The sequence below is a fragment of the Thalassophryne amazonica genome, chromosome 2, assembly GCF_902500255.1.
Source record: "Thalassophryne amazonica chromosome 2, fThaAma1.1, whole genome shotgun sequence".
Classification (NCBI taxonomy): domain Eukaryota; kingdom Metazoa; phylum Chordata; class Actinopteri; order Batrachoidiformes; family Batrachoididae; genus Thalassophryne; species Thalassophryne amazonica.
Window position 1 is genome coordinate 88,313,051 of NC_047104.1, and position 19,404 is coordinate 88,332,454.

The 19,404-nt window shown below is 43.3% G+C and overlaps 1 protein-coding gene across 1 annotated transcript in view; it reads left to right on the plus strand.

The window, feature by feature from the left end:
• syt9a (synaptotagmin IXa) overlaps positions 1-19,054 on the plus strand; it is a 144,845-nt gene extending 125,791 nt beyond the window's left edge. The window contains exon 7 of the mRNA XM_034188863.1: positions 18,452-19,054. Within this exon, the coding sequence (XP_034044754.1) occupies positions 18,452-18,517 (66 nt within the window). The 3' untranslated portion in view covers positions 18,518-19,054. The remainder of the gene's footprint in view (positions 1-18,451) is intronic.
• Positions 19,055-19,404: the final 350 nt, after the last annotated feature.

The following is a 19,404-nucleotide window of genomic DNA, read 5'->3' on the forward strand; positions in this document are numbered from 1 at the left end:
CCACTTGATAGGCTGGAAAATCATTTTGGGATTACTGGGAGTGTCCTTGCATGTTGACGTCATACTTGACCAGTCATTCTCACTGTGTTTTGTAGAGTAAGACTACCTCTAACCTTAGTGACATGAAATTTGGGGTTCCACAGGGGTCCGTCTTAGGCCCCCTGCTTTTCTCCCTTTATATCGCACACCTTGGGCACATATTCCAAGGTTTTGGGATTACCTTTCACTGCTATGCTGATGATACTCAGTTATACATACCGATAACTGCTGGTAATCTCATCCACATAACATCCTTAGAAGATTGCCTTGCATCAGTGAGAAGTTGGATGTCTAGAAACTTCCTACGTTTAAACTCTGATAAGACTGAAATGATGGTTCTTTGTCCAGTGAGACATCGGCATCAATTTGACCAGTTAACACTTAGCCTAGGCTCGTGTGTCATACATCGTGTGTCATACATCACACAAAGTGAGGAACCTTGGGGTCATTTTTGATCCTACATTGTCCTTTGACCTCCACATTAGAAATATTACAAGGACTGCTTTCTTCCACCTACGAAATATAGCGAAGATTCGTCCCATCCTGTCTATGGCTGATGCTGAGACCATGATCCATGCATTTATCTCTTCTAGATTGGATGACTTCAATGTTCTATTTTCTGGTTTGCCGCAGTCCAGCATTAGGGCTCTCCAATTGGTTCAAAATGCTGCAGCCAGACTTTTGACATGAAGCAGAAAGTTCGACCACATTACACCCATTTTGGCATCCCTTCACTGGCTTCCTGTCCCAGTGAAATCAGATTTTAAGGTTCTGCAACTAGTCTATAAAATTGTTCAGATACTGGCACCTCCCTACCTAGCTGATCTAATTAAACCTTAGGTGCTGGCCCGGGCTTTGCATTCTCAGGGTGCAGGACTACTTTGTGTACCTAGGGTGAATAAGAAGTCTGCGGGTCATAGAGCTTTCTCTTATCGTGCCCCTATTCTGTGGAATGATCTCCCTGCATCAATAAAACAGTCAGTTTCTGTGGAGACTTTCAAGTCCAGACTTAAGACGCACTATTTTCCCTTTCGTATGGCTAGCATACTGGCATAGTATAGTTCTATGCTTTTTACTCTTTTAATTCATTTTATTAGGAAATGGAGTGTGCAGCTGCCTCAACTTTACCTAAATTCTGGGTCTATTAGTGAAGCTTAGGGCTAGTGGCCGGCGATTACCTTAGTATTTCCTGTTTTTCTTGTTGTTTAATGCTGACAAATTATACTGTATTTCTTGTCTTTCTGATGCCTGATTCTGTTTTTTCTCTCTATTTAAGGTGCAGCTCCATCCAGAGATGGGTGTGGTATTTGTGCTGGAGGCCCTCCTGTCCTGTGCACCAACAACATTTCTTGTATGTTCGTTTTGTGAATTGTTTTGTAAATTGTGTCTGTAGCATGGCCCAAGCAGAGGGTCACCCCTTTGAGTCTAGTCTACTTGAAGTTTCTCTGGGGGTTAGTAAGGTTAGACCTTACTTGTGTGAAGCACCTTGAGGCAACTCTGTTGTGATTTGGCGCTATATAAATTAATTGAACTGAAAGTAAAATAAGCGGAATCAATAATGGTATTGATATCAATAAAATCTTATCAACCTAATCATAGCAGTGTGCAAGTGTGTGGCCGAAACGTTTGCTCAGCTGTGTGTATTTGTTCATAAATGCTGTACCAGTCACTCCACGTGCGTGCATGCGCACATGCGCACGCGAGCACAGGAGCTGTCCATCCAGAGAGAGATCAGGTCATTTCAGATGCTGTTTTAATGCCATCATAATATGCAAATTGCAGTCAGATGGTCATCAGATTACACATGGACCACCGTTGGATAGGTGTCCCATCTTGACGGCGCCCGGACAGTTTGAACATGTGCATCACAGTTGGGGCCACCGACCAATTTTGACAAACTGTGTTGACTTTCACAGATGACTGTCAGCACGTTTTGGAACTGAAATCCGACACTTTTCGGATGTGTGCCTATTCATAAGTTCGACGCCACTCTGCGTGATTCTGGCTGTGTGTGACGGGTGTATAAAGGATACCATCCTACATAATGCTTTCAAATATGAAAGGAATTTGATCTTTTTTAACAGAGATTGTTCCTGACGTTGACCTTTGACCTATGACCTTGATAATTGAATCACTTATTACCTACAGTGACTAAAATAAATATTTGAACACCCTGCGATTTTGCAAGTTCTCCCACTTAGAAATCATGGAGGGGTCTGAAATTTTCATCTTAGGTGCATGTCCACTGTGAGAGACATAATCTAACCCCCCCCCCCCGAAAATCACAATGTATGATCCATCCATCCATCCATTTTCTTCCGCTTTATCCTGCAGCTCAAGCAAAGCCGCCCAGACCTCCCGATCCACACACACCTCCCCCAGCTCCTCCGAGGGAACCCCAAGGCATTCTGAAGCCAGCCGAGAGATGTAATCCTTCCAGTGTGTCTTGGGTCTTCCCCGGGGCCTCCTCCCAATGGGACGTGCCCGGAACACCTCTCCAGCGAGGCGTCCAGGGGGCATCCGGAAAAGATGCCCGAGCCACCTCAACTGACTCCTTTCGACATGGAGGAACAGCGGCTCGACTCCGAGCTCCTCCTGAGTGACCAAGCTCTTCACCCTATCTCTAAGGGAGCGCCCAGCCACCCTGCGGAGGAAACTCATCTCGGCCGCTTGTATCCGCGATCTTGTTCTTTCGGTCATGAGCCAAATCTCTTGACCATAGGTGAGGATCGGAACGTAGATCGATCGGTAAATCGAGCGCTTTGCCCCCCTACTCAGCTCTCTCTTCACCACGATGGTCCGATACAGCGACCGCATCACTGCAGACGCTGCACCGATCCGTCTATCGATCTCACGCTCCATCCATCCCTCACTCGTGAACAAGACCCAGAGATACTTAAACTCCTCCACTTGAGGCAAGGACACTCCACCGACCTGAAGAGGGCAAAGCACCTTTTTCCGGTCGAGAACCATGGCCTCGGAGGTGCTGATCTTCATCCCGGACACCTCACACTCGGCTGCAAACCGCCCCAGTGTATGCTGAAGGTCCTGATTTGACGAAGCCAACAGAACCACATCGTCCGCAAACAGCAGAGATGAGATTCTGTGGTTCCCAAACCAGACCCCCTCTACACCCTGGCTGCGCCTAGAAATTCTGTCCATAAAAATAATGAACAGAACCGGTGACAAAGGGCAGCCCTGGTGGAGGCCAACGTGCACTGGAAACACGTTTGACTTACTACCGGCAATGCAAACCAAGCTCCTGCTGCGGTCGTACAGGGACCGGATAGCCCTTAGCAAAGGACCCCGGACCCCGTACTCCCGGAGCACTCCCCACAGGGTGCCCCAAGGGACACAGTCGAACGCCTTCTCCAGATCCACAAAACTCATGTGGACTGGTTGAGCGTACTCCCATGAAACCTCAAGCACCCGATGGAGCATGTAGAGCTGGTCCAGTGTGCTGTGACCAGGACGAAAACCACACTGCTCCTCCTGAATCCGAGATTCAACCATCGGTCGAATTCTCCTCTCCAGTACTCTGGAATAGACCTTACCGGGGAGGCTGAGGAGTGTGATCCCCCTATAGTTGGAACACACCCTCCAGTCCCCCTTCTTAAACAGAGGGACCACCACCCCGGTCTGCCAATCCAGAGGCACTGTCCCCGATTGCCACGCAGTGTTGCAGAGGTGTGTCAGCCAAGACAGTCCCACAACATCCAGAGACTTAAGGTACTCAGGACAGATTTCATCCACCCCAGGAGCCTTGCCACCGAGGAGCTTTCTGACCACCTCGGTGACTTCTGCCTGGGTAATGGATGAGTCCGCCTCTGGATCCCCAGTCTCTGTTTCCTCTTTGGAAGACGTGACAATGGGATTGAGGAGATCCTCGAAGTACTCCTTCCACCGCCCAACAACATCCCCAGTCAGGGTCAACAGCTCCCCACCCGCACTGTAAACAGTGCCGGTGGAGAGCTGCTTCCGCCTCGGACGGTTTGCCAGAGTCTCTTCGAGGCCGACCGATAGTCCTCCTCCATAGCCTCCCCGAACTCCTCCCAGACCCGAGTTTTTGCCTCTGCTCTGGGCTGCGGCACGCTTGGCCTGCCGGTACCTGTCAGCTGTCTCTGGGGTCCCACCTACCAACAAAGATAAGTAGGACTCCTTCTTCAGTTTGATGGCATCCCTTACTTCCGGTGTCCACCACCGGGTTCGGGGATTGCCACCGCGACAGGCACCAGAGACCTTGCGACCACAGTTACGAGTGGCCGCATCAACAATGGAGGTGGAGAACATGGTCCACTCGGACTCCATGTCTCCAACCTCCCCCGGGATCTGGGAGAAGCTCTCCCGGAGGTGGGAGTTGAAGACCTCCCTGACAGAGGGTTCCGCCAGTCGTTCCCAGCAGACCCTCACAATACGTTTGGGCCTGCCAGGTCTGACGACTTCCTCCCCTCCCAGTGTATCCAACTCACCACCAGGTGGTGATCGGTCGACAGCTCTGCCCCTGTCTTTACTTGAGTGTCTGAGACACGTGGCTGAAGGTCAAATGATACGACTACAAAGTCAATCATCGACCTCCGGCTCAGGGTGTCCTGATGCCACGTGCACTTATGGACACCCTTGTGCTTTAACATGGTGTTCGTGATGGACAAACTGTGACTAGCACAGAAGTCCAACAACTGAACACCACTCGGGTTCAGATCGGGGAGGCCATGCTTCCCGATCACCCCCCTCCAGGTCTCACTGTCAAGAGAACCAGGAGAACAATGGAGTCCCCAGTCGGCGCGCTATCTAGTACCCCTCCCAGGGACGCCAGGAAGGTCGGGTACTCTGCACTGCCGCTCGGCCCATAGGCCGAGACAACGGTGAGAGATCTGTCCGCGACCCGAAGGCGTAGGGACGCGACCCTCTCATTCACCAGAGTGAACTCCAACACATGGCAACTGAGCTGGGGAGCAATAAGCAATGCAACCCCAGCTCTCCGCCTCTCCCCGTGGGCAACGCCAGAAAAATGAAGCATCCAGCCCCCCTCCAGGAGTTGGGTACCAGAGCCCATGCTGTGCGTGGAGGTGAGCCCAACTATCTCTAGTCGGTATCTCTCAACCTCCCGCACAAGCTCAGGCTCCTTGCCCCCCAGCGAGGTGACATTCCAAGTCCCAACAGCCGGGGGCTGTGAGCATGGACCAGGCCGCCGGGCTACCCGCCTTTGACCGCCACCCAATCCTCTCTGCACCCGACCCCCATGGCCCCCTCTGCAGGTGGTGAACCCACAGGAGGGCGGGCCCACGTTGCTCCTTCGGGCTGAGCCCGGCTGGGCCCCATGGGCTAAGGCCCGACCATCAGGCGCTCACGCGCGAGCCCCAACCCCAGGCCTGGCTCCAGGGTGGGACCCCGGCTCCGCCATACCGGGTGACGTCTCGGTCCTTGAGCTTTCACTGGTCATGGAGGTTCTGAGCTGCCCTTAGTCTGACCCATCACCTAGGACCTGTTTGCCTTGGGAGACCCTACAGGGAGCACAAAGCCCCCGACAACATAGCTCCTAGGATCATCCGGGTATGCAAACTCGCCCACCACGATAAGGTGGCAACTAGAGGGGGAGACAATGTATGATTTAAAAAAAAAAAAACGAAACAATGTATGATTTTTTTTTTTTTTTTTATCATTTATTTGTATGTTACTGCTGCAAATAAGTATTTGACCTCTTACCAACCAGCAAGAATTCTGGCTCACACAGACCTGTTCATTTTTCTTTAAGAAGCCCTCTTATTCTGCACTCTTTACCTGTATTAATTGCACCTGTTTGAACTTGTTTTACCTGTATAAAACACACCTGTTCACACACTCAGTCAATCACACTTCAACCTGTCCACCATAGCCAAGACCACAGAACTGTCTACGTACACCAGGGACAAAACTGTAGACCTGCACAAGGCTGGGGTGGACTACAGGACAACAGGCAAGCAGCTTGGTAGAAGACAACAACTGTTACAATTATTTATTAGAAAGTGGAAGAAACACAAGATGACTGTCAATCTCCCTCGGTCTGGGATTCCATGCAAGATCTCACTTTGTGGGGTAAGGATGACTCTGAGAAAGCTCAGAACTACACAGGAGGACCTGGCCAATGACCTGAAGAGAGCTGGGACCACAGTCACAAAGATCACATTAGTAACACATGATGCTGTCATGGTTTAAAATCCTGCAGGGCAGCAAGGTCCTCCTGCTCAAGCCAGCACATGTCCAGGCCTGTTTGAAGTTCACCAGTGGCCATCTGGATGATCCAGAGGAGGCATGGGAGAATGTCATGTGCTCAGATGAGAACAGCGTAGAGCTTTTTGGAATCAACTCCACTTACCATGTTTACAGGATGAGAACAACCCCAAGAAAACCATCCCAACTGTGAAACATGGGGGTGGAAACATCGTACTCTGGGGGTGCTCTTTTGCAAAGGTGACAGGACGACTGCACCGTATTGAAGGGAGGATGATGGGGTCATGTATTGCGAGATTTTGGCAAACAACCTCCTTCCCTCAATAAGAGCATTGAAGATGGGTCATGGCTGGGTCTTCCAGCATGACAGCATGACATTGACCCCAAACACACAGCCAGGGCAACTAAGGAGGGGCTCCGTAAGAAGCATTTCAAGGTCCTGGAGTGGCCTGGCCAGTCTCCAGACCTGAACTCAATAGAAAATCTCCAAACCTGAAAGATCTAGAGAAGATCTGTATGGAGGAGTGGACCAAAATCCCTGCTGCAGTGTGTGAAAACCTGGTGAAAAACTATAGGAAACGTTTGACCTCTGTAATTGCAAACAAAGGCTACTGTACCAAATATTAACATTGATTTTCACAGGTGTTGAAATACTTATTTGCAGCAGTAACATACAAATAAATGATTTCAAAAAATCATACATTGTGATTTCCAGTTTTTTTTTTTTGTTTTTGTTTTTTTTTTTAGATTATGTCTCTCACAGTGGACATGCACCTAAGATGAAAATTTCAGACCCCTCCATGATTTCTAAGTGGGAGAACATGCTGAATCGCAGGGTGTTCAAATACTTATTTTCTTCACCGTATCGGGATATGAATCTTTGTTAAAAATTTCATAACGATATATGAAAAATTGTGGGCTCCAGAATATTCACAAACAAACAGACAAACAAACATGGGCAAGAACATAACCTCCTACAATTTCATTGGCGCAGGTAATAAATGTATCATGGAGTCTGAATCAAATTATATTTTGAAGTGGGTACTGTGATACAATTAAAAGCAATTACTTGATGGAGAATTACTCCAAAAAATAGCATCAATCTTATTTCTGCTGCTCCTTTTTGAGAACATCACATCTCTATATCTTTCTCCATTTTCTTCTGTCTCTCCTCCATAAAACCCCTTATTTTGTACCATCTTCACTTCTTCCTCTGGTGCACTAATTCTGAATCCTGTCTGTCCATCTCACTCTCGAGTAAAATTACAGCATCTTCAGTTTTGCCTCCTCCAGCTCTGCCTCCTGTCTTTGTGTCAGCACCACCACCTCCAAGCCATACAACATCGCCCTTCATTATCACACCTACCCTTCTATCACAACTCACTCCTACCATGCTTGTCCACCCACTCCACCCTCCCTGCACTTGCTTCATCACTCCCATACCACACTTTTCTTCATGAGGAGTACAGTAAATGGCTTAATATGTATATGTTGCAGACATGAATGAGCACCTCTTAAAGCATGGTGACAACAGCACACCTGCACTGAGCTTTACAAAGACATTTTTATGTTTTTTCCTCCTTTATTTAGAATTCTGAGCTGAGACGCTCCGTATCTGGTCGTTAAAAACAGCTGATCCTCCGCGACGCGTCAACAACTAACACTATTTTCCACTCAAATGCACCTAAACTCTCTTTCTGAGGACCACATGATGTGAAAACACAATAAAACTTTCTTACCTGTAAATCTGGTCATGTTTTCTGCATAAATAAATGTTATCCATTCTTTGTGCTCAACCACCAAAACAGGGGCGAATCCAAATGGAATGGGGGTGTGGGGCAAGGATGTGCCCCCCCCACAACACCCCTAGATTAAAGGTCCAGTTTTGAAGCCTTTTTTTACTACAACTACTAATACTACTTATAATAATAATAATTTCGACAAGTAAAATGTTTAGAGAGAATTTAAATGTTAGAAAAATGTTAGAAAGAATTTAATAGTTACATTTATAAACAATGTAGGCTAGAAATTGCAAGTTTTACTGTTACAGTGCTGTCAACAGTTAAATATGAGATCAAGAAAGAGGTCTTTATTTTACTTTTGTAAAACAAGTATTTATTTTCATTGAAGTCAAGAAAGGGTGACTATAAAGCGAGTTATTGGCTAAACAAGTATCATTGTCATGTTGAGGTGGCAGAGGGTTGTTGTCAACAGCTGGGGAAAGTAACTAAAAAAGTAACTAGTAATCTAACTTAGTTACTTTTACAACTGAGTAATCAGTAAAGTAACTAAGTTACTTTTTCAAGGAGTAATCAGTAATCAGTAATTGGATTACTTTTTCAAAGTAACTGTGGCAACACTGTGTAACACAATGGTAATCATACCACTGTCCCAGCTTTTTTGAAATGTGTTGCAGGCATCCATTTCAAAATGAGCAAATATTTAGACAAAAACAATAAAGTATATCAGTTTGAACATTAATGGCGCTTTTCTACTTCACAAAAGTAGCACTACTCGGCACTACTCGGCTCGACTCTACTTGTTTTTTTTGCTTTTCCACTAGGGTTAGTACCTGGTACCAGGTGCTTTTTTTAGTACCTGCTCAGGAGCGGTTCCAAGCGAGCTGAGCCGATACTAAAATGTGACGTCAATAGGCTGTTGGCCACTGATTGGTCAGAGAATGTCGTCACTGGACGAGTCATGAGTGCGCCGTCCAAGACGAAAATCAAAACCCTCCATTTTTAAATAGTCACAGCGGCGTTACAGCGGCCATCGTTTTCTTTCGTTTCACGGCTTTTTTTTTTTTTTTTTTTTTTACTCGCACAAAACCACACTGTGGTCTGTGGATGAGTTGCGGACGTTTGTGTTTGGTGGATGAAGCGATCCGAAATGAGAAAATCTCCCAGTCTTTGGCCGCACTCGGCTCACCGGACATTACAGCAACTCAGAGAACAGCTGAAAAAGCTTAAAAGTGATTACAGGACCACAATGACCGGAGTAGATCGGACCATAAGGGCTGGAAACGGTTCGACCGCAGGAACACTGTTTACAGACACCGACCGGCGAGCAACGGGAGGCAGGATGACCGTAACTCAGCTTTGTTAGAAGCGACGGCTGGTAAGTGTTTTTGTGACTGTAGTCTGCTTGAAAGCACTGTTTAATGTTACTTATCCCATTGGTGGGAAGCACCACACTTTAACAAACTAAGATTGTGAGTCTAAACTTGTGTTAAAGTAACATCGTCTCATGTACGCGGACACAGTGAGCTAGCTGACTGCTAACTAGCGAGCTAGCTAACTCCGTGCTCCGCTTTAAAGTATTAACTTCTGACAGAAACACACCTAAAGTCAGCAAGACAACAAACGTACATTTGACTCATTTAGTGCTATTACTGTGATGTGTGTGTGGTTTTTTTTGACAGCTGCCATTTTGTGTTTTTGTTGAAGAATCCAGTTCCATAAGCGAGGAGGGTTCGACCACCAGCTTCAACATCTGTATCAATGTCCAGCACCACACAGCAACATGCCATCACAGGTAAGAATTACGTGTCTCACATCACCTTAACTTTCCCAAATACAATATATACAGGGTGACACCCCCCCCCCCCTTCACAAAAAACAAAAACCCAGAACCCATAAATATTGTAATAAATCCCACAAAGGTCCTGCAAATTTTGCCGGACCTTCCCAAAGATTCAGTTATCTTGGTTGCTTTGCAAAAAAGTCATGTTCTTTCAAAATTATGCTCCAAATGGTCTGATTTGTTGGAGGATCATTTTGAAAAAACATAATTTTTATGCAAAGTGACCAAGATAACTAAAACTCTGGGGAATGATCATACAGAGACTGAAGGTTTTGTTGTTGTGTTTTTTTTTTGGTTTTTTTTTTAATTTGCTTTCCCATTTCTACCTTCATTATTGCCCTAGGCAAGAGAAAAGGGAGCCTGTTCCAGCAAGTGAATCTCAACATCTTGAGTGATGTTGAGGCTGAAGCTGAACTGGGCCCAGTGTGATCAACACATCCGACTGATCCTTCAGGAAGCAATGGTGGTGGAAGCTGCATTTAATCAGGCATATCTTGGCGTGTTGGGCGACCTTGTGCACGCGATGCGTGACCGGGGCATGTGACCTGCACCCCCCAACCCAGACTACAGACACATGAAACTTTTGTATAGTTTGTGTTGCTTCTTTTTTTTTTGGTATCAGCTCTTTTTTGTTGCAGTAAACAATTTGACTCATGTGACTGTATCATAATTTGTCATTTCATGCTGAGTCAACAGTAAAAAAACATTTTGTCATTGATGTTTTGGTGCACTGATGGTTCATTTCGAAGAATTTTTAATTTGGGTTTTGCCGCTCCAGAAGACACTGCACACTACACCTGGCTGAATCTTTACCCAGATGCTGGAATAACCATGTCTAAACTGAGATTTTACCAAATGGTATTTAACATAAACAAAAAGGTTTAGTCACTTCAGTGAAGGCAACATTACATCAAGGAATTTTGAACAACCAGGTTTACTGTCTGTTACATTTACATTTATGACCCCATTAAATGTAAAACTTATTTTACTACTGGATTATGCTTAAACAGCTTTTCAAACTGTTAGCCTTTAAATCAGTAAGCCTTGGTAACTTTTACAAATCAAACTGATGTTACACATGGAGACATTTTAGCAAAAAGTACAAATTTATTCAAAATTCATAGTGAAACATAACATGATGATGATGACAAAGGTGTCCCATTCCATGGCATGAACCTTTGCAGCGGTGACTCTGAGAAAACCATCTGAAACACACACACAGCATACATATTTTAATTAGTGCTGTCAGGTTATTAAAAAAATAATGTAATTGATTACAGGGTTTGTGATTAGTTAATCTAAATGAATCATGAGCCTTCAAGACTTGCCCTCTTGCTTGCCTCTACTGGTGGTTGGCTCTCACTGCGGTATTGTATCACTTCCTGTTCCGGAGCACAGCGGTGTTTTTCTGTATCTGTTAGCTGTTTAATCTGCGCAGTTAGATTGATCTAGTTATCTAGATTACGATTTGTTTCCCAGTGTAATCTTTACGTGCCTTAACTAAAGCACTCCTTCTGCTGAATCACCTCTAAATTATTTACACATTATTCACTTTGGGTGTTTTTAGGAATCCGCTAGCTTAGCGTAGCTACTAGCTCTTAGCCGATTTAGCATGGCGGCTTCTCCTGTCTCTCCCGCACTTTTCTGCTCTGGGTGTGAAATGTTTAGTTATTCCTCGGCCTCCTTTAGCAGTAACGGTACTTGTAATAAGTGTAGCTTATTCGTAGCTTTGGAGGCCAGACTGGGCGAATTGGAGACTCGGCTCCGCACCGTGGAAAATTCTACAGCTAGCCAGGCCCCTGTAGTTGGTGCGGACCAAGGTAGCTTAGCCGCCGTTAGTTCCCCCCTGGCAGATTCCGAGCAGCCGGGAAAGCAGGCTGACTGGGTGACTGTGAGGAGGAAGCATAGCCCTAAACAGAAGCCCCATGTACACCGCCAACCCGTTCACATCTCTAACCGTTTTTCCCCACTCGACGACACACCCGCCGAGGATCAAACTCTGGTTATTGGCGACTCTGTTTTGAGAAATGTGAAGTTAGCGACACCAGCAACCATAGTCAATTGTCTTCCGGGGGCCAGAGCAGGCGACATTGAAGGAAATTTGAAACTGCTGGCTAAGGCTAAGCGTAAATTTGGTAAGATTGTAATTCACGTCGGCAGTAATGACACCCGGTTACGCCAATCGGAGGTCACTAAAATTAACATTAAATCGGTGTGTAACTTTGCAAAAACAATGTCGGACTCTGTAGTTTTCTCTGGGCCCCTCCCCAATCGGACCGGGAGTGACATGTTTAGCCGCATGTTCTCCTTGAATTGCTGGCTGTCTGAGTGGTGTCCAAAAAATGAGGTGGGCTTCATAGATAATTGGCAAAGCTTCTGGGGAAAACCTGGTCTTGTTAGGAGAGACGGCATCCATCCCACTTTGGATGGAGCAGCTCTCATTTCTAGAAATCTGGCCAATTTTCTTAAATCCTCCAAACCGTGACTATCCAGGGTTGGGACCAGGAAGCAGAGTTGTAGTCTTACACACCTCTCTGCAGCTTCTCTCCCCCTGCCATCCCCTCATTACCCCATCCCCGTAGAGACGGTGCCTGCTCCCAGACTACCAATAACCAGCAAAAATCTATTTAAGCATAAAAATTAAAAAAGAAAAAATAATATAGCACCTTCAACTGCACCACAGACTAAAACAGTTAAATGTGGTCTATTAAACATTAGGTCTCTCTCTTCTAAGTCCCTGTTGGTAAATGATATAATAATTGATCAACATATTGATTTATTCTGCCTAACAGCAACCTGGTTACAGCAGGATGAATATGTTAGTTTAAATGAGTCAACACCCCCGAGTCACACTAACTGTCAGAATGCTCGTAGCACGGGCCGGGGCGGAGGATTAGCAGCAATCTTCCATTCCAGCTTATTAATTAATCAAAAACCCAGACAGAGCTTTAATTCATTTGAAAGCTTGACTCTTAGTCTTGTCCATCCAAATTGGAAGTCCCAAAACCCAGTTTTATTTGTTATTATCTATCGTCCACCTGGTCGTTACTGTGAGTTTCTCTGTGAATTTTCAGACCTTTTGTCTGACTTAGTGCTTAGCTCAGATGAGATAATTATAGTGGGCGATTTTAACATCCACACAGATGCTGAGAATGACAGCCTCAACACTGCATTTAATCTATTATTAGACTCTATTGGCTTTGCTCAAAAAGTAAATGAGTCCACCCACCACTTTAATCATATCTTAGATCTTGTTCTGACTTATGGTATGGAAATAGAAGACTTAAAAGTATTCCCTGAAAACTCCCTTCTGTCTGATCATTTCTTAATAACATTTACATTTACTCTGATGGACTACCCAGCAGTAGGGAATAAGTTTCATTACACTAGAAGTCTTTCAGAAAGCGCTGTAACTAGGTTTAAGGATATGATTCCTTCTTTATGTTCTCTAATGCCATATACCAACACAGTGCAGAGTAGCTACCTAAACTCTGTAAGGGAGATAGAGTATCTCGTCAATAGTTTTACATCCTCATTGAAGACAACTTTGGATGCTGTAGCTCCTCTGAAAAAGAGAGCTTTAAATCAGAAGTGTCTGACTCTGTGGTATAACTCGCAAACTCGTAGCTTAAAGCAGATAACCCGTAAGTTGGAGAGGAAATGGCGTCTCACTAATTTAGAAGATCTTCACTTAGCCTGGAAAAAGAGTCTGTTGCTCTATAAAAAAAGCCCTCTGTAAAGCTAGGACATCTTTCTACTCATCACTAATTGAAGAAAATAAGAACAACCCCAGGTTTCTTTTCAGCACTGTAGCCAGGCTGACAAAGAGTCAGAGCTCTATTGAGCTGAGTATTCCATTAACTTTAACTAGTAATGACTTCATGACTTTCTTTGCTAACAAAATTTTAACTATTAGAGAAAAAATTACTCATAACCATCCCAAAGACGTATCGTTATCTTTGGCTGCTTTCAGTGATGCCGGTATTTGGTTAGACTCTTTCTCTCCGATTGTTCTGTCTGAGTTATTTTCATTAGTTACTTCATCCAAACCATCAACATGTTTATTAGACCCCATTCCTACCAGGCTGCTCAAGGAAGCCCTACCATTATTTAATGCTTCGATCTTAAATATGATCAATCTATCTTTGTTAGTTGGCTATGTACCACAGGCTTTTAAGGTGGCAGTAATTAAACCATTACTTAAAAAGCCATCACTTGACCCAGCTATCTTAGCTAATTATAGGCCAATCTCCAACCTTCCTTTTCTCTCAAAAATTCTTGAAAGGGTAGTTGTAAAACAGCTAACTGATCATCTGCAGAGGAATGGTCTATTTGAAGAGTTTCAGTCAGGTTTTAGAATTCATCATAGTACAGAAACAGCATTAGTGAAGGTTACAAATGATCTTCTTATGGCCTCGGACAGTGGACTCATCTCTGTGCTTGTTCTGTTAGACCTCAGTGCTGCTTTTGATACTGTTGACCATAAAATTTTATTACAGAGATTAGAGCATGCCATAGGTATTAAAGGCACTGCGCTGCGGTGGTTTGAATCATATTTGTCTAATAGATTACAATTTGTTCATGTAAATGGGGAATCCTCTTCACAGACTAAAGTTAATTATGGAGTTCCACAAGGTTCTGTGCTAGGACCAATTTTATTCACTTTATACATGCTTCCCTTAGGCAGTATTATTAGACGGTATTGCTTAAATTTTCATTGTTACGCAGATGATACCCAGCTTTATCTATCCATGAAGCCAGAGGACACACACCAATTAGCTAAACTGCAGGATTGTCTTACAGACATAAAGACATGGATGACCTCTAATTTCCTGCTTTTAAACTCAGATAAAACTGAAGTTATTGTACTTGGCCCCACAAATCTTAGAAACATGGTGTCTAACCAGATCCTTACTCTGGATGGCATTACCCTGACCTCTAGTAATACTGTGAGAAATCTTGGAGTCATTTTTGATCAGGATATGTCATTCAAAGCGCATATTAAACAAATATGTAGGACTGCTTTTTTGCATTTACGCAATATCTCTAAAATCAGAAAAGTCTTGTCTGGACTATTGTAATTCATTATTATCAGGTTGTCCTAAAAGTTCCCTAAAAAGCCTTCAGTTAATTCAAAATGCTGCAGCTAGAGTACTGACGGGGACTAGAAGGAGAGAGCATATCTCACCCATATTGGCCTCTCTTCATTGGCTTCCTGTTAATTCTAGAATAGAATTTAAAATTCTTCTTCTTACTTATAAGGTTTTGAATAATCAGGTCCCATCTTATCTTAGGGACCTCGTAGTACCATATCACCCCAATAGAGCACTTCGCTCTCAGACTGCAGGCTTACTTGTAGTTCCTAGGGTTTGTAAGAGTAGAATGGGAGGCAGAGCCTTCAGCTTTCAGGCTCCTCTCCTGTGGAACCAGCTCCCAATTCAGATCAGGGAGACAGACACCCTCTCTACTTTTAAGATTAGGCTTAAAACTTTCCTTTTTGCTAAAGCTTATAGTTAGGGCTGGATCAGGTGACCCTGAACCATCCCTTAGTTATGCTGCTATAGACGTAGACTGCTGGGGAGTTCCCATGATGCACTGTTTCTTTCTCTTTTTGCTCTGTATGCACCACTCTGCATTTAATCATTAGTGATCGATCTCTGCTCCCCTCCACAGCATGTCTTTTTCCTGGTTCTCTCCCTCAGCCCCAACCAGTCCCAGCAGAAGACTGCCCCTCCCTGAGCCTGGTTCTGCTGGAGGTTTCTTCCTGTTAAAAGGGAGTTTTTCCTTCCCACTGTAGCCAAGTGCTTGCTCACAGGGGGTCGTTTTGACCGTTGGGGTTTTACATAATTATTGTATGGCCTTGCCTTACAATATAAAGCGCCTTGGGGCAACTGTTTGTTGTGATTTGGCGCTATATAAAAAAAATTGATTGATTGATTGATTGATTGATTGATTGATTGATTGATTGATTGATTGATTGATTTAATTGCAGGTATATTAAAAAAAACTCAGATCTGTGTGCTTGGGGCATTTAATAATCAGGTAAAGGATCAGGGTTATTTTTGTTACATATCAAGGAGGTATTAAACAAGCTGTAAATTGATCTTAAATTGGGAGAATTGTCTAAGTGTAATTTGGATAGGTTAAATGCAGGCAAATTTCATTGTATGTGTAAAAAGGCTATATTATAAAGAATGTCTATAAAAACAGAATTGTGGGAGTTTGGAGGCTGATTCTTTCTGCACAATATGACTCCTTTAATAATTATCTTATTAGATTTCATATTTTAAATGTGTCCATTGAACATTAAAATCTGGATGAAAAACAAACGTTTTTAATGTGTTTTAAGCCTGTTCGACTTCAGTGACGACGTTAATTAACAGTCATTAAAACCGAATCAACAATTTGTGCGTGAACGTCAGTAAACGCACAAACTCCGACATTTGAGATTTAACAATAAGTTATCAAAGCAAGTTACTTTGGTAAAAAAAGTATTGACATTAACAGGTTTATTGCTCTCAGAAACGCGTCTTTATTCACAGATCAAGTCACTGACGTCAAAACAAAATGGAGCAAAGTGTGACTGAAGGCCTGATAGGTATTGTAATTAATCTAAATTAACGCTTTATTTTGACACCCACAATTTTAATAGTTAATAGCGACAGCCTGCAGTTATTAATAATTTACGAGCTACTTAGGAAGCTAACGATTAGCTTACTGTCATGCTTTGTCTCTTCATCTCTTTAGCAGCTTGTATCTTCTCGTCTTCATCTTCATATTGTTGTATGAATTCCCGAAGTCTTCTGTACTTCTCAAGCGTGTTTTGTCTCACCGCGGGCAACTTTCTCTTAAAAACTCATAGCAGTAAACACACGGAGTCCACCATTGTTTATGTTTGTGTCGTGTATAAAACGACGTCACCGCAGTTTGCTCTGCTGACCCCACCCATGTTGAAGAGGTACTATTTGCAGTAGAAAAGGATGCGCTTGGAACCAAACCGAGTAGAGCTGAGTAGAGTAGAGCCGAGTAGTGCTGGAGCTTTGTAGTAGAAAAGTGCCTTAAATATCTTGTCTTTGTGGTGTATCCAATTGAATATAGGTTGAGGAGGATTTGCAAATCATTGTACTCTGTTTTTATTTACATTTTACACAATTTTCAACGCTCTTAGAGTTTTACTTTTTCTAAATTCACAAAGACTTTAATTTGGCTCCAACAATTTTTAAGCTACCAGACACCATTTTCAACAAACACCTTCTACCTCTGGGTTCCTGCAAGTTGACAATGGAGCTGATTTCAAACCAGCAGTGAACCGCCAGCAAAGCCAGCCGACCCAAGCCCTGGGATCACTCGGGGACACCTCTGAGTTAACCCCTCCAACCCAGGTGAGCTCAAGCTGCCCAGAGCAGAAATATCGACGACGGACAGACGGAACCAACAGCAGCTAATTGACCCAGTCCAAGCTCCATGAAAGAGGTTTGTTGTCAATGGATACAGGTGGATCTCCTTTCTTTAAACATGTTCATATTTAATATTTTTCTTCATAATTGACTTCAAAATTCATCACTAAATTCCAATCAGATTTATCTCTTTAAAGTTTTAAGCTTTCCCTCTTCCTTCCAACGTCTCATAAGCGAGTAAGAAAATTGTTTCTATGAATGAACTTATTTTCAATCACTGTCGAGAAAATGCTGGTAAAATGTTCATTTCTTGTAGAAATTGTAAATAAATTGTAAATATTTCCTGCTGTGGTTTATTTTGTGCTCAGAAGGAAACTCTTGATCAACCGGATCCTGAGAATTCAGACTTCAGATTAGAGATTGATTAAATTAAATCGGGACTGGTTAATTCATTTGAGACTGATAAATTAATGTTTAAATTATAGTACCTATGCTATAGAAAATAAGAAAGGGTGGTGCCCCAATTACTGATTAAATAATAAGTATTAAACCTTTAATTATTTTGGTGACCCGTTATATTGGAACTAGTCCAATCTAATTCAATTTGGGAGTTTAACGACTCATTCACTATAAATTGCTACATCTTTTGGAGCCCCGTGTGGCACGATTCAGTAATAAATTATTATCATTAAAAACGCTACAACACTCAACCTCTACATGACCACCTGGTTGCCGCAATGGCTTGCAACCATTCACTGGCAGTGACATGATTCACTGCAATCATCAGTGACCACCATCCCAGCTTCAACAACTTTACTCTAGTGTAACTGGGGCATCAGGGACACCCAGGTGGGCTGTGCTTTATTGGGAGGATACATTATTTATGCCAATACGGACACATGGCACTTTCCCTTAAACATTTTCCAGTAATATGGATTGCAGAAAGTGAAACAAGAACAAGGGGTAGCCTATGTGTCCCCTGAATTTGGCAAAGCAACGGCTGCATTCAGAGGGATCGACTGGCCGTCTACCTTCGTGTTTGCCAATGAGGGCTGGAGGTGGTTCCATAGTGTGATGGATGTGATGTGATGATGTGGTGATACACAGCACCAGCACATGTCCCCACACCTGACATGACACCTTTTCTTACAACAATCAAAGCATTTTCATAGTCATGGTTGGAAATTATACACTAACACTGTTTCTGCTTGAACTGTTTCTTACAGTACCAGAGCACAACAGGTAGCCAAGGAGGCTCCTGTAATTCTCTGAAGGCACCTCCTTCTCCGTAGCTATGATCATCTCATCCCACAGGATCATCAGTCTCAGCTGTATGTGTTGACAGCATTGCAGATATGCAGTCCTCACAGATGAATACAGACAAGCTACTATGGAAAGGAGGGACATGCACTATATTGAACTGTGCTGCCTTGCATCAGTTGCATGTTGAGAAATGGTGAAAATGAGTGCTTGCTTTTCTAAAATGTCCATAAGTGAAACAACAGGTATATGCAGACATTTTAAGTCTGTCCTATTCCTGGATTTATTACTGTTTTTACATGCTGTAGTCGTGTTACTTGTTTTCAAGAGGTGAGTCTGTATTTAAACAATGTTCTTACAACCAGATGAACTGCCATACTTTTTTTTAATTGGTGGTGAATTGGTGCATGAGGTCTTGGTTCAGTGAGATATTCTCTTTGTCTTTGTTTCTGTTATTATGGGCAAAAAGTGTTGTTCTGTCAGCTGATGATGATGTGCAGTGATAGTTTAGTTATGTACAAGGTATCTGTGTGTAAACATATGTTAAATGTTAACAATAAATATGTAATTTAAAAAAACAGCCACAGCAATGGTGTGAAATAAAAAGTTTATTTTTATTTCATATTTTTTTTTTTCAGATTATTGTCAGGTTCACAATGTTCAGGTTCGACCTTTCATGTGGATTTTGTGGAGATTTGCAAAACTATACAAGTTTGAAAAGTGGATACAATAACCAATCAAAAAAAGAGGTTATTAATTTTCTTTGAAGCCACCATGACAGCCATCTTGGATTTGTAAAAATGTCATCTTCAAAATGAAGTGTGTGTGTATATATATATATCCAGTGGTGGGCACAGCTAACTAAAAAGTTAGCTTTAATAACCATTCATCACATATCTGAAAAGCTATCTTTTATGGT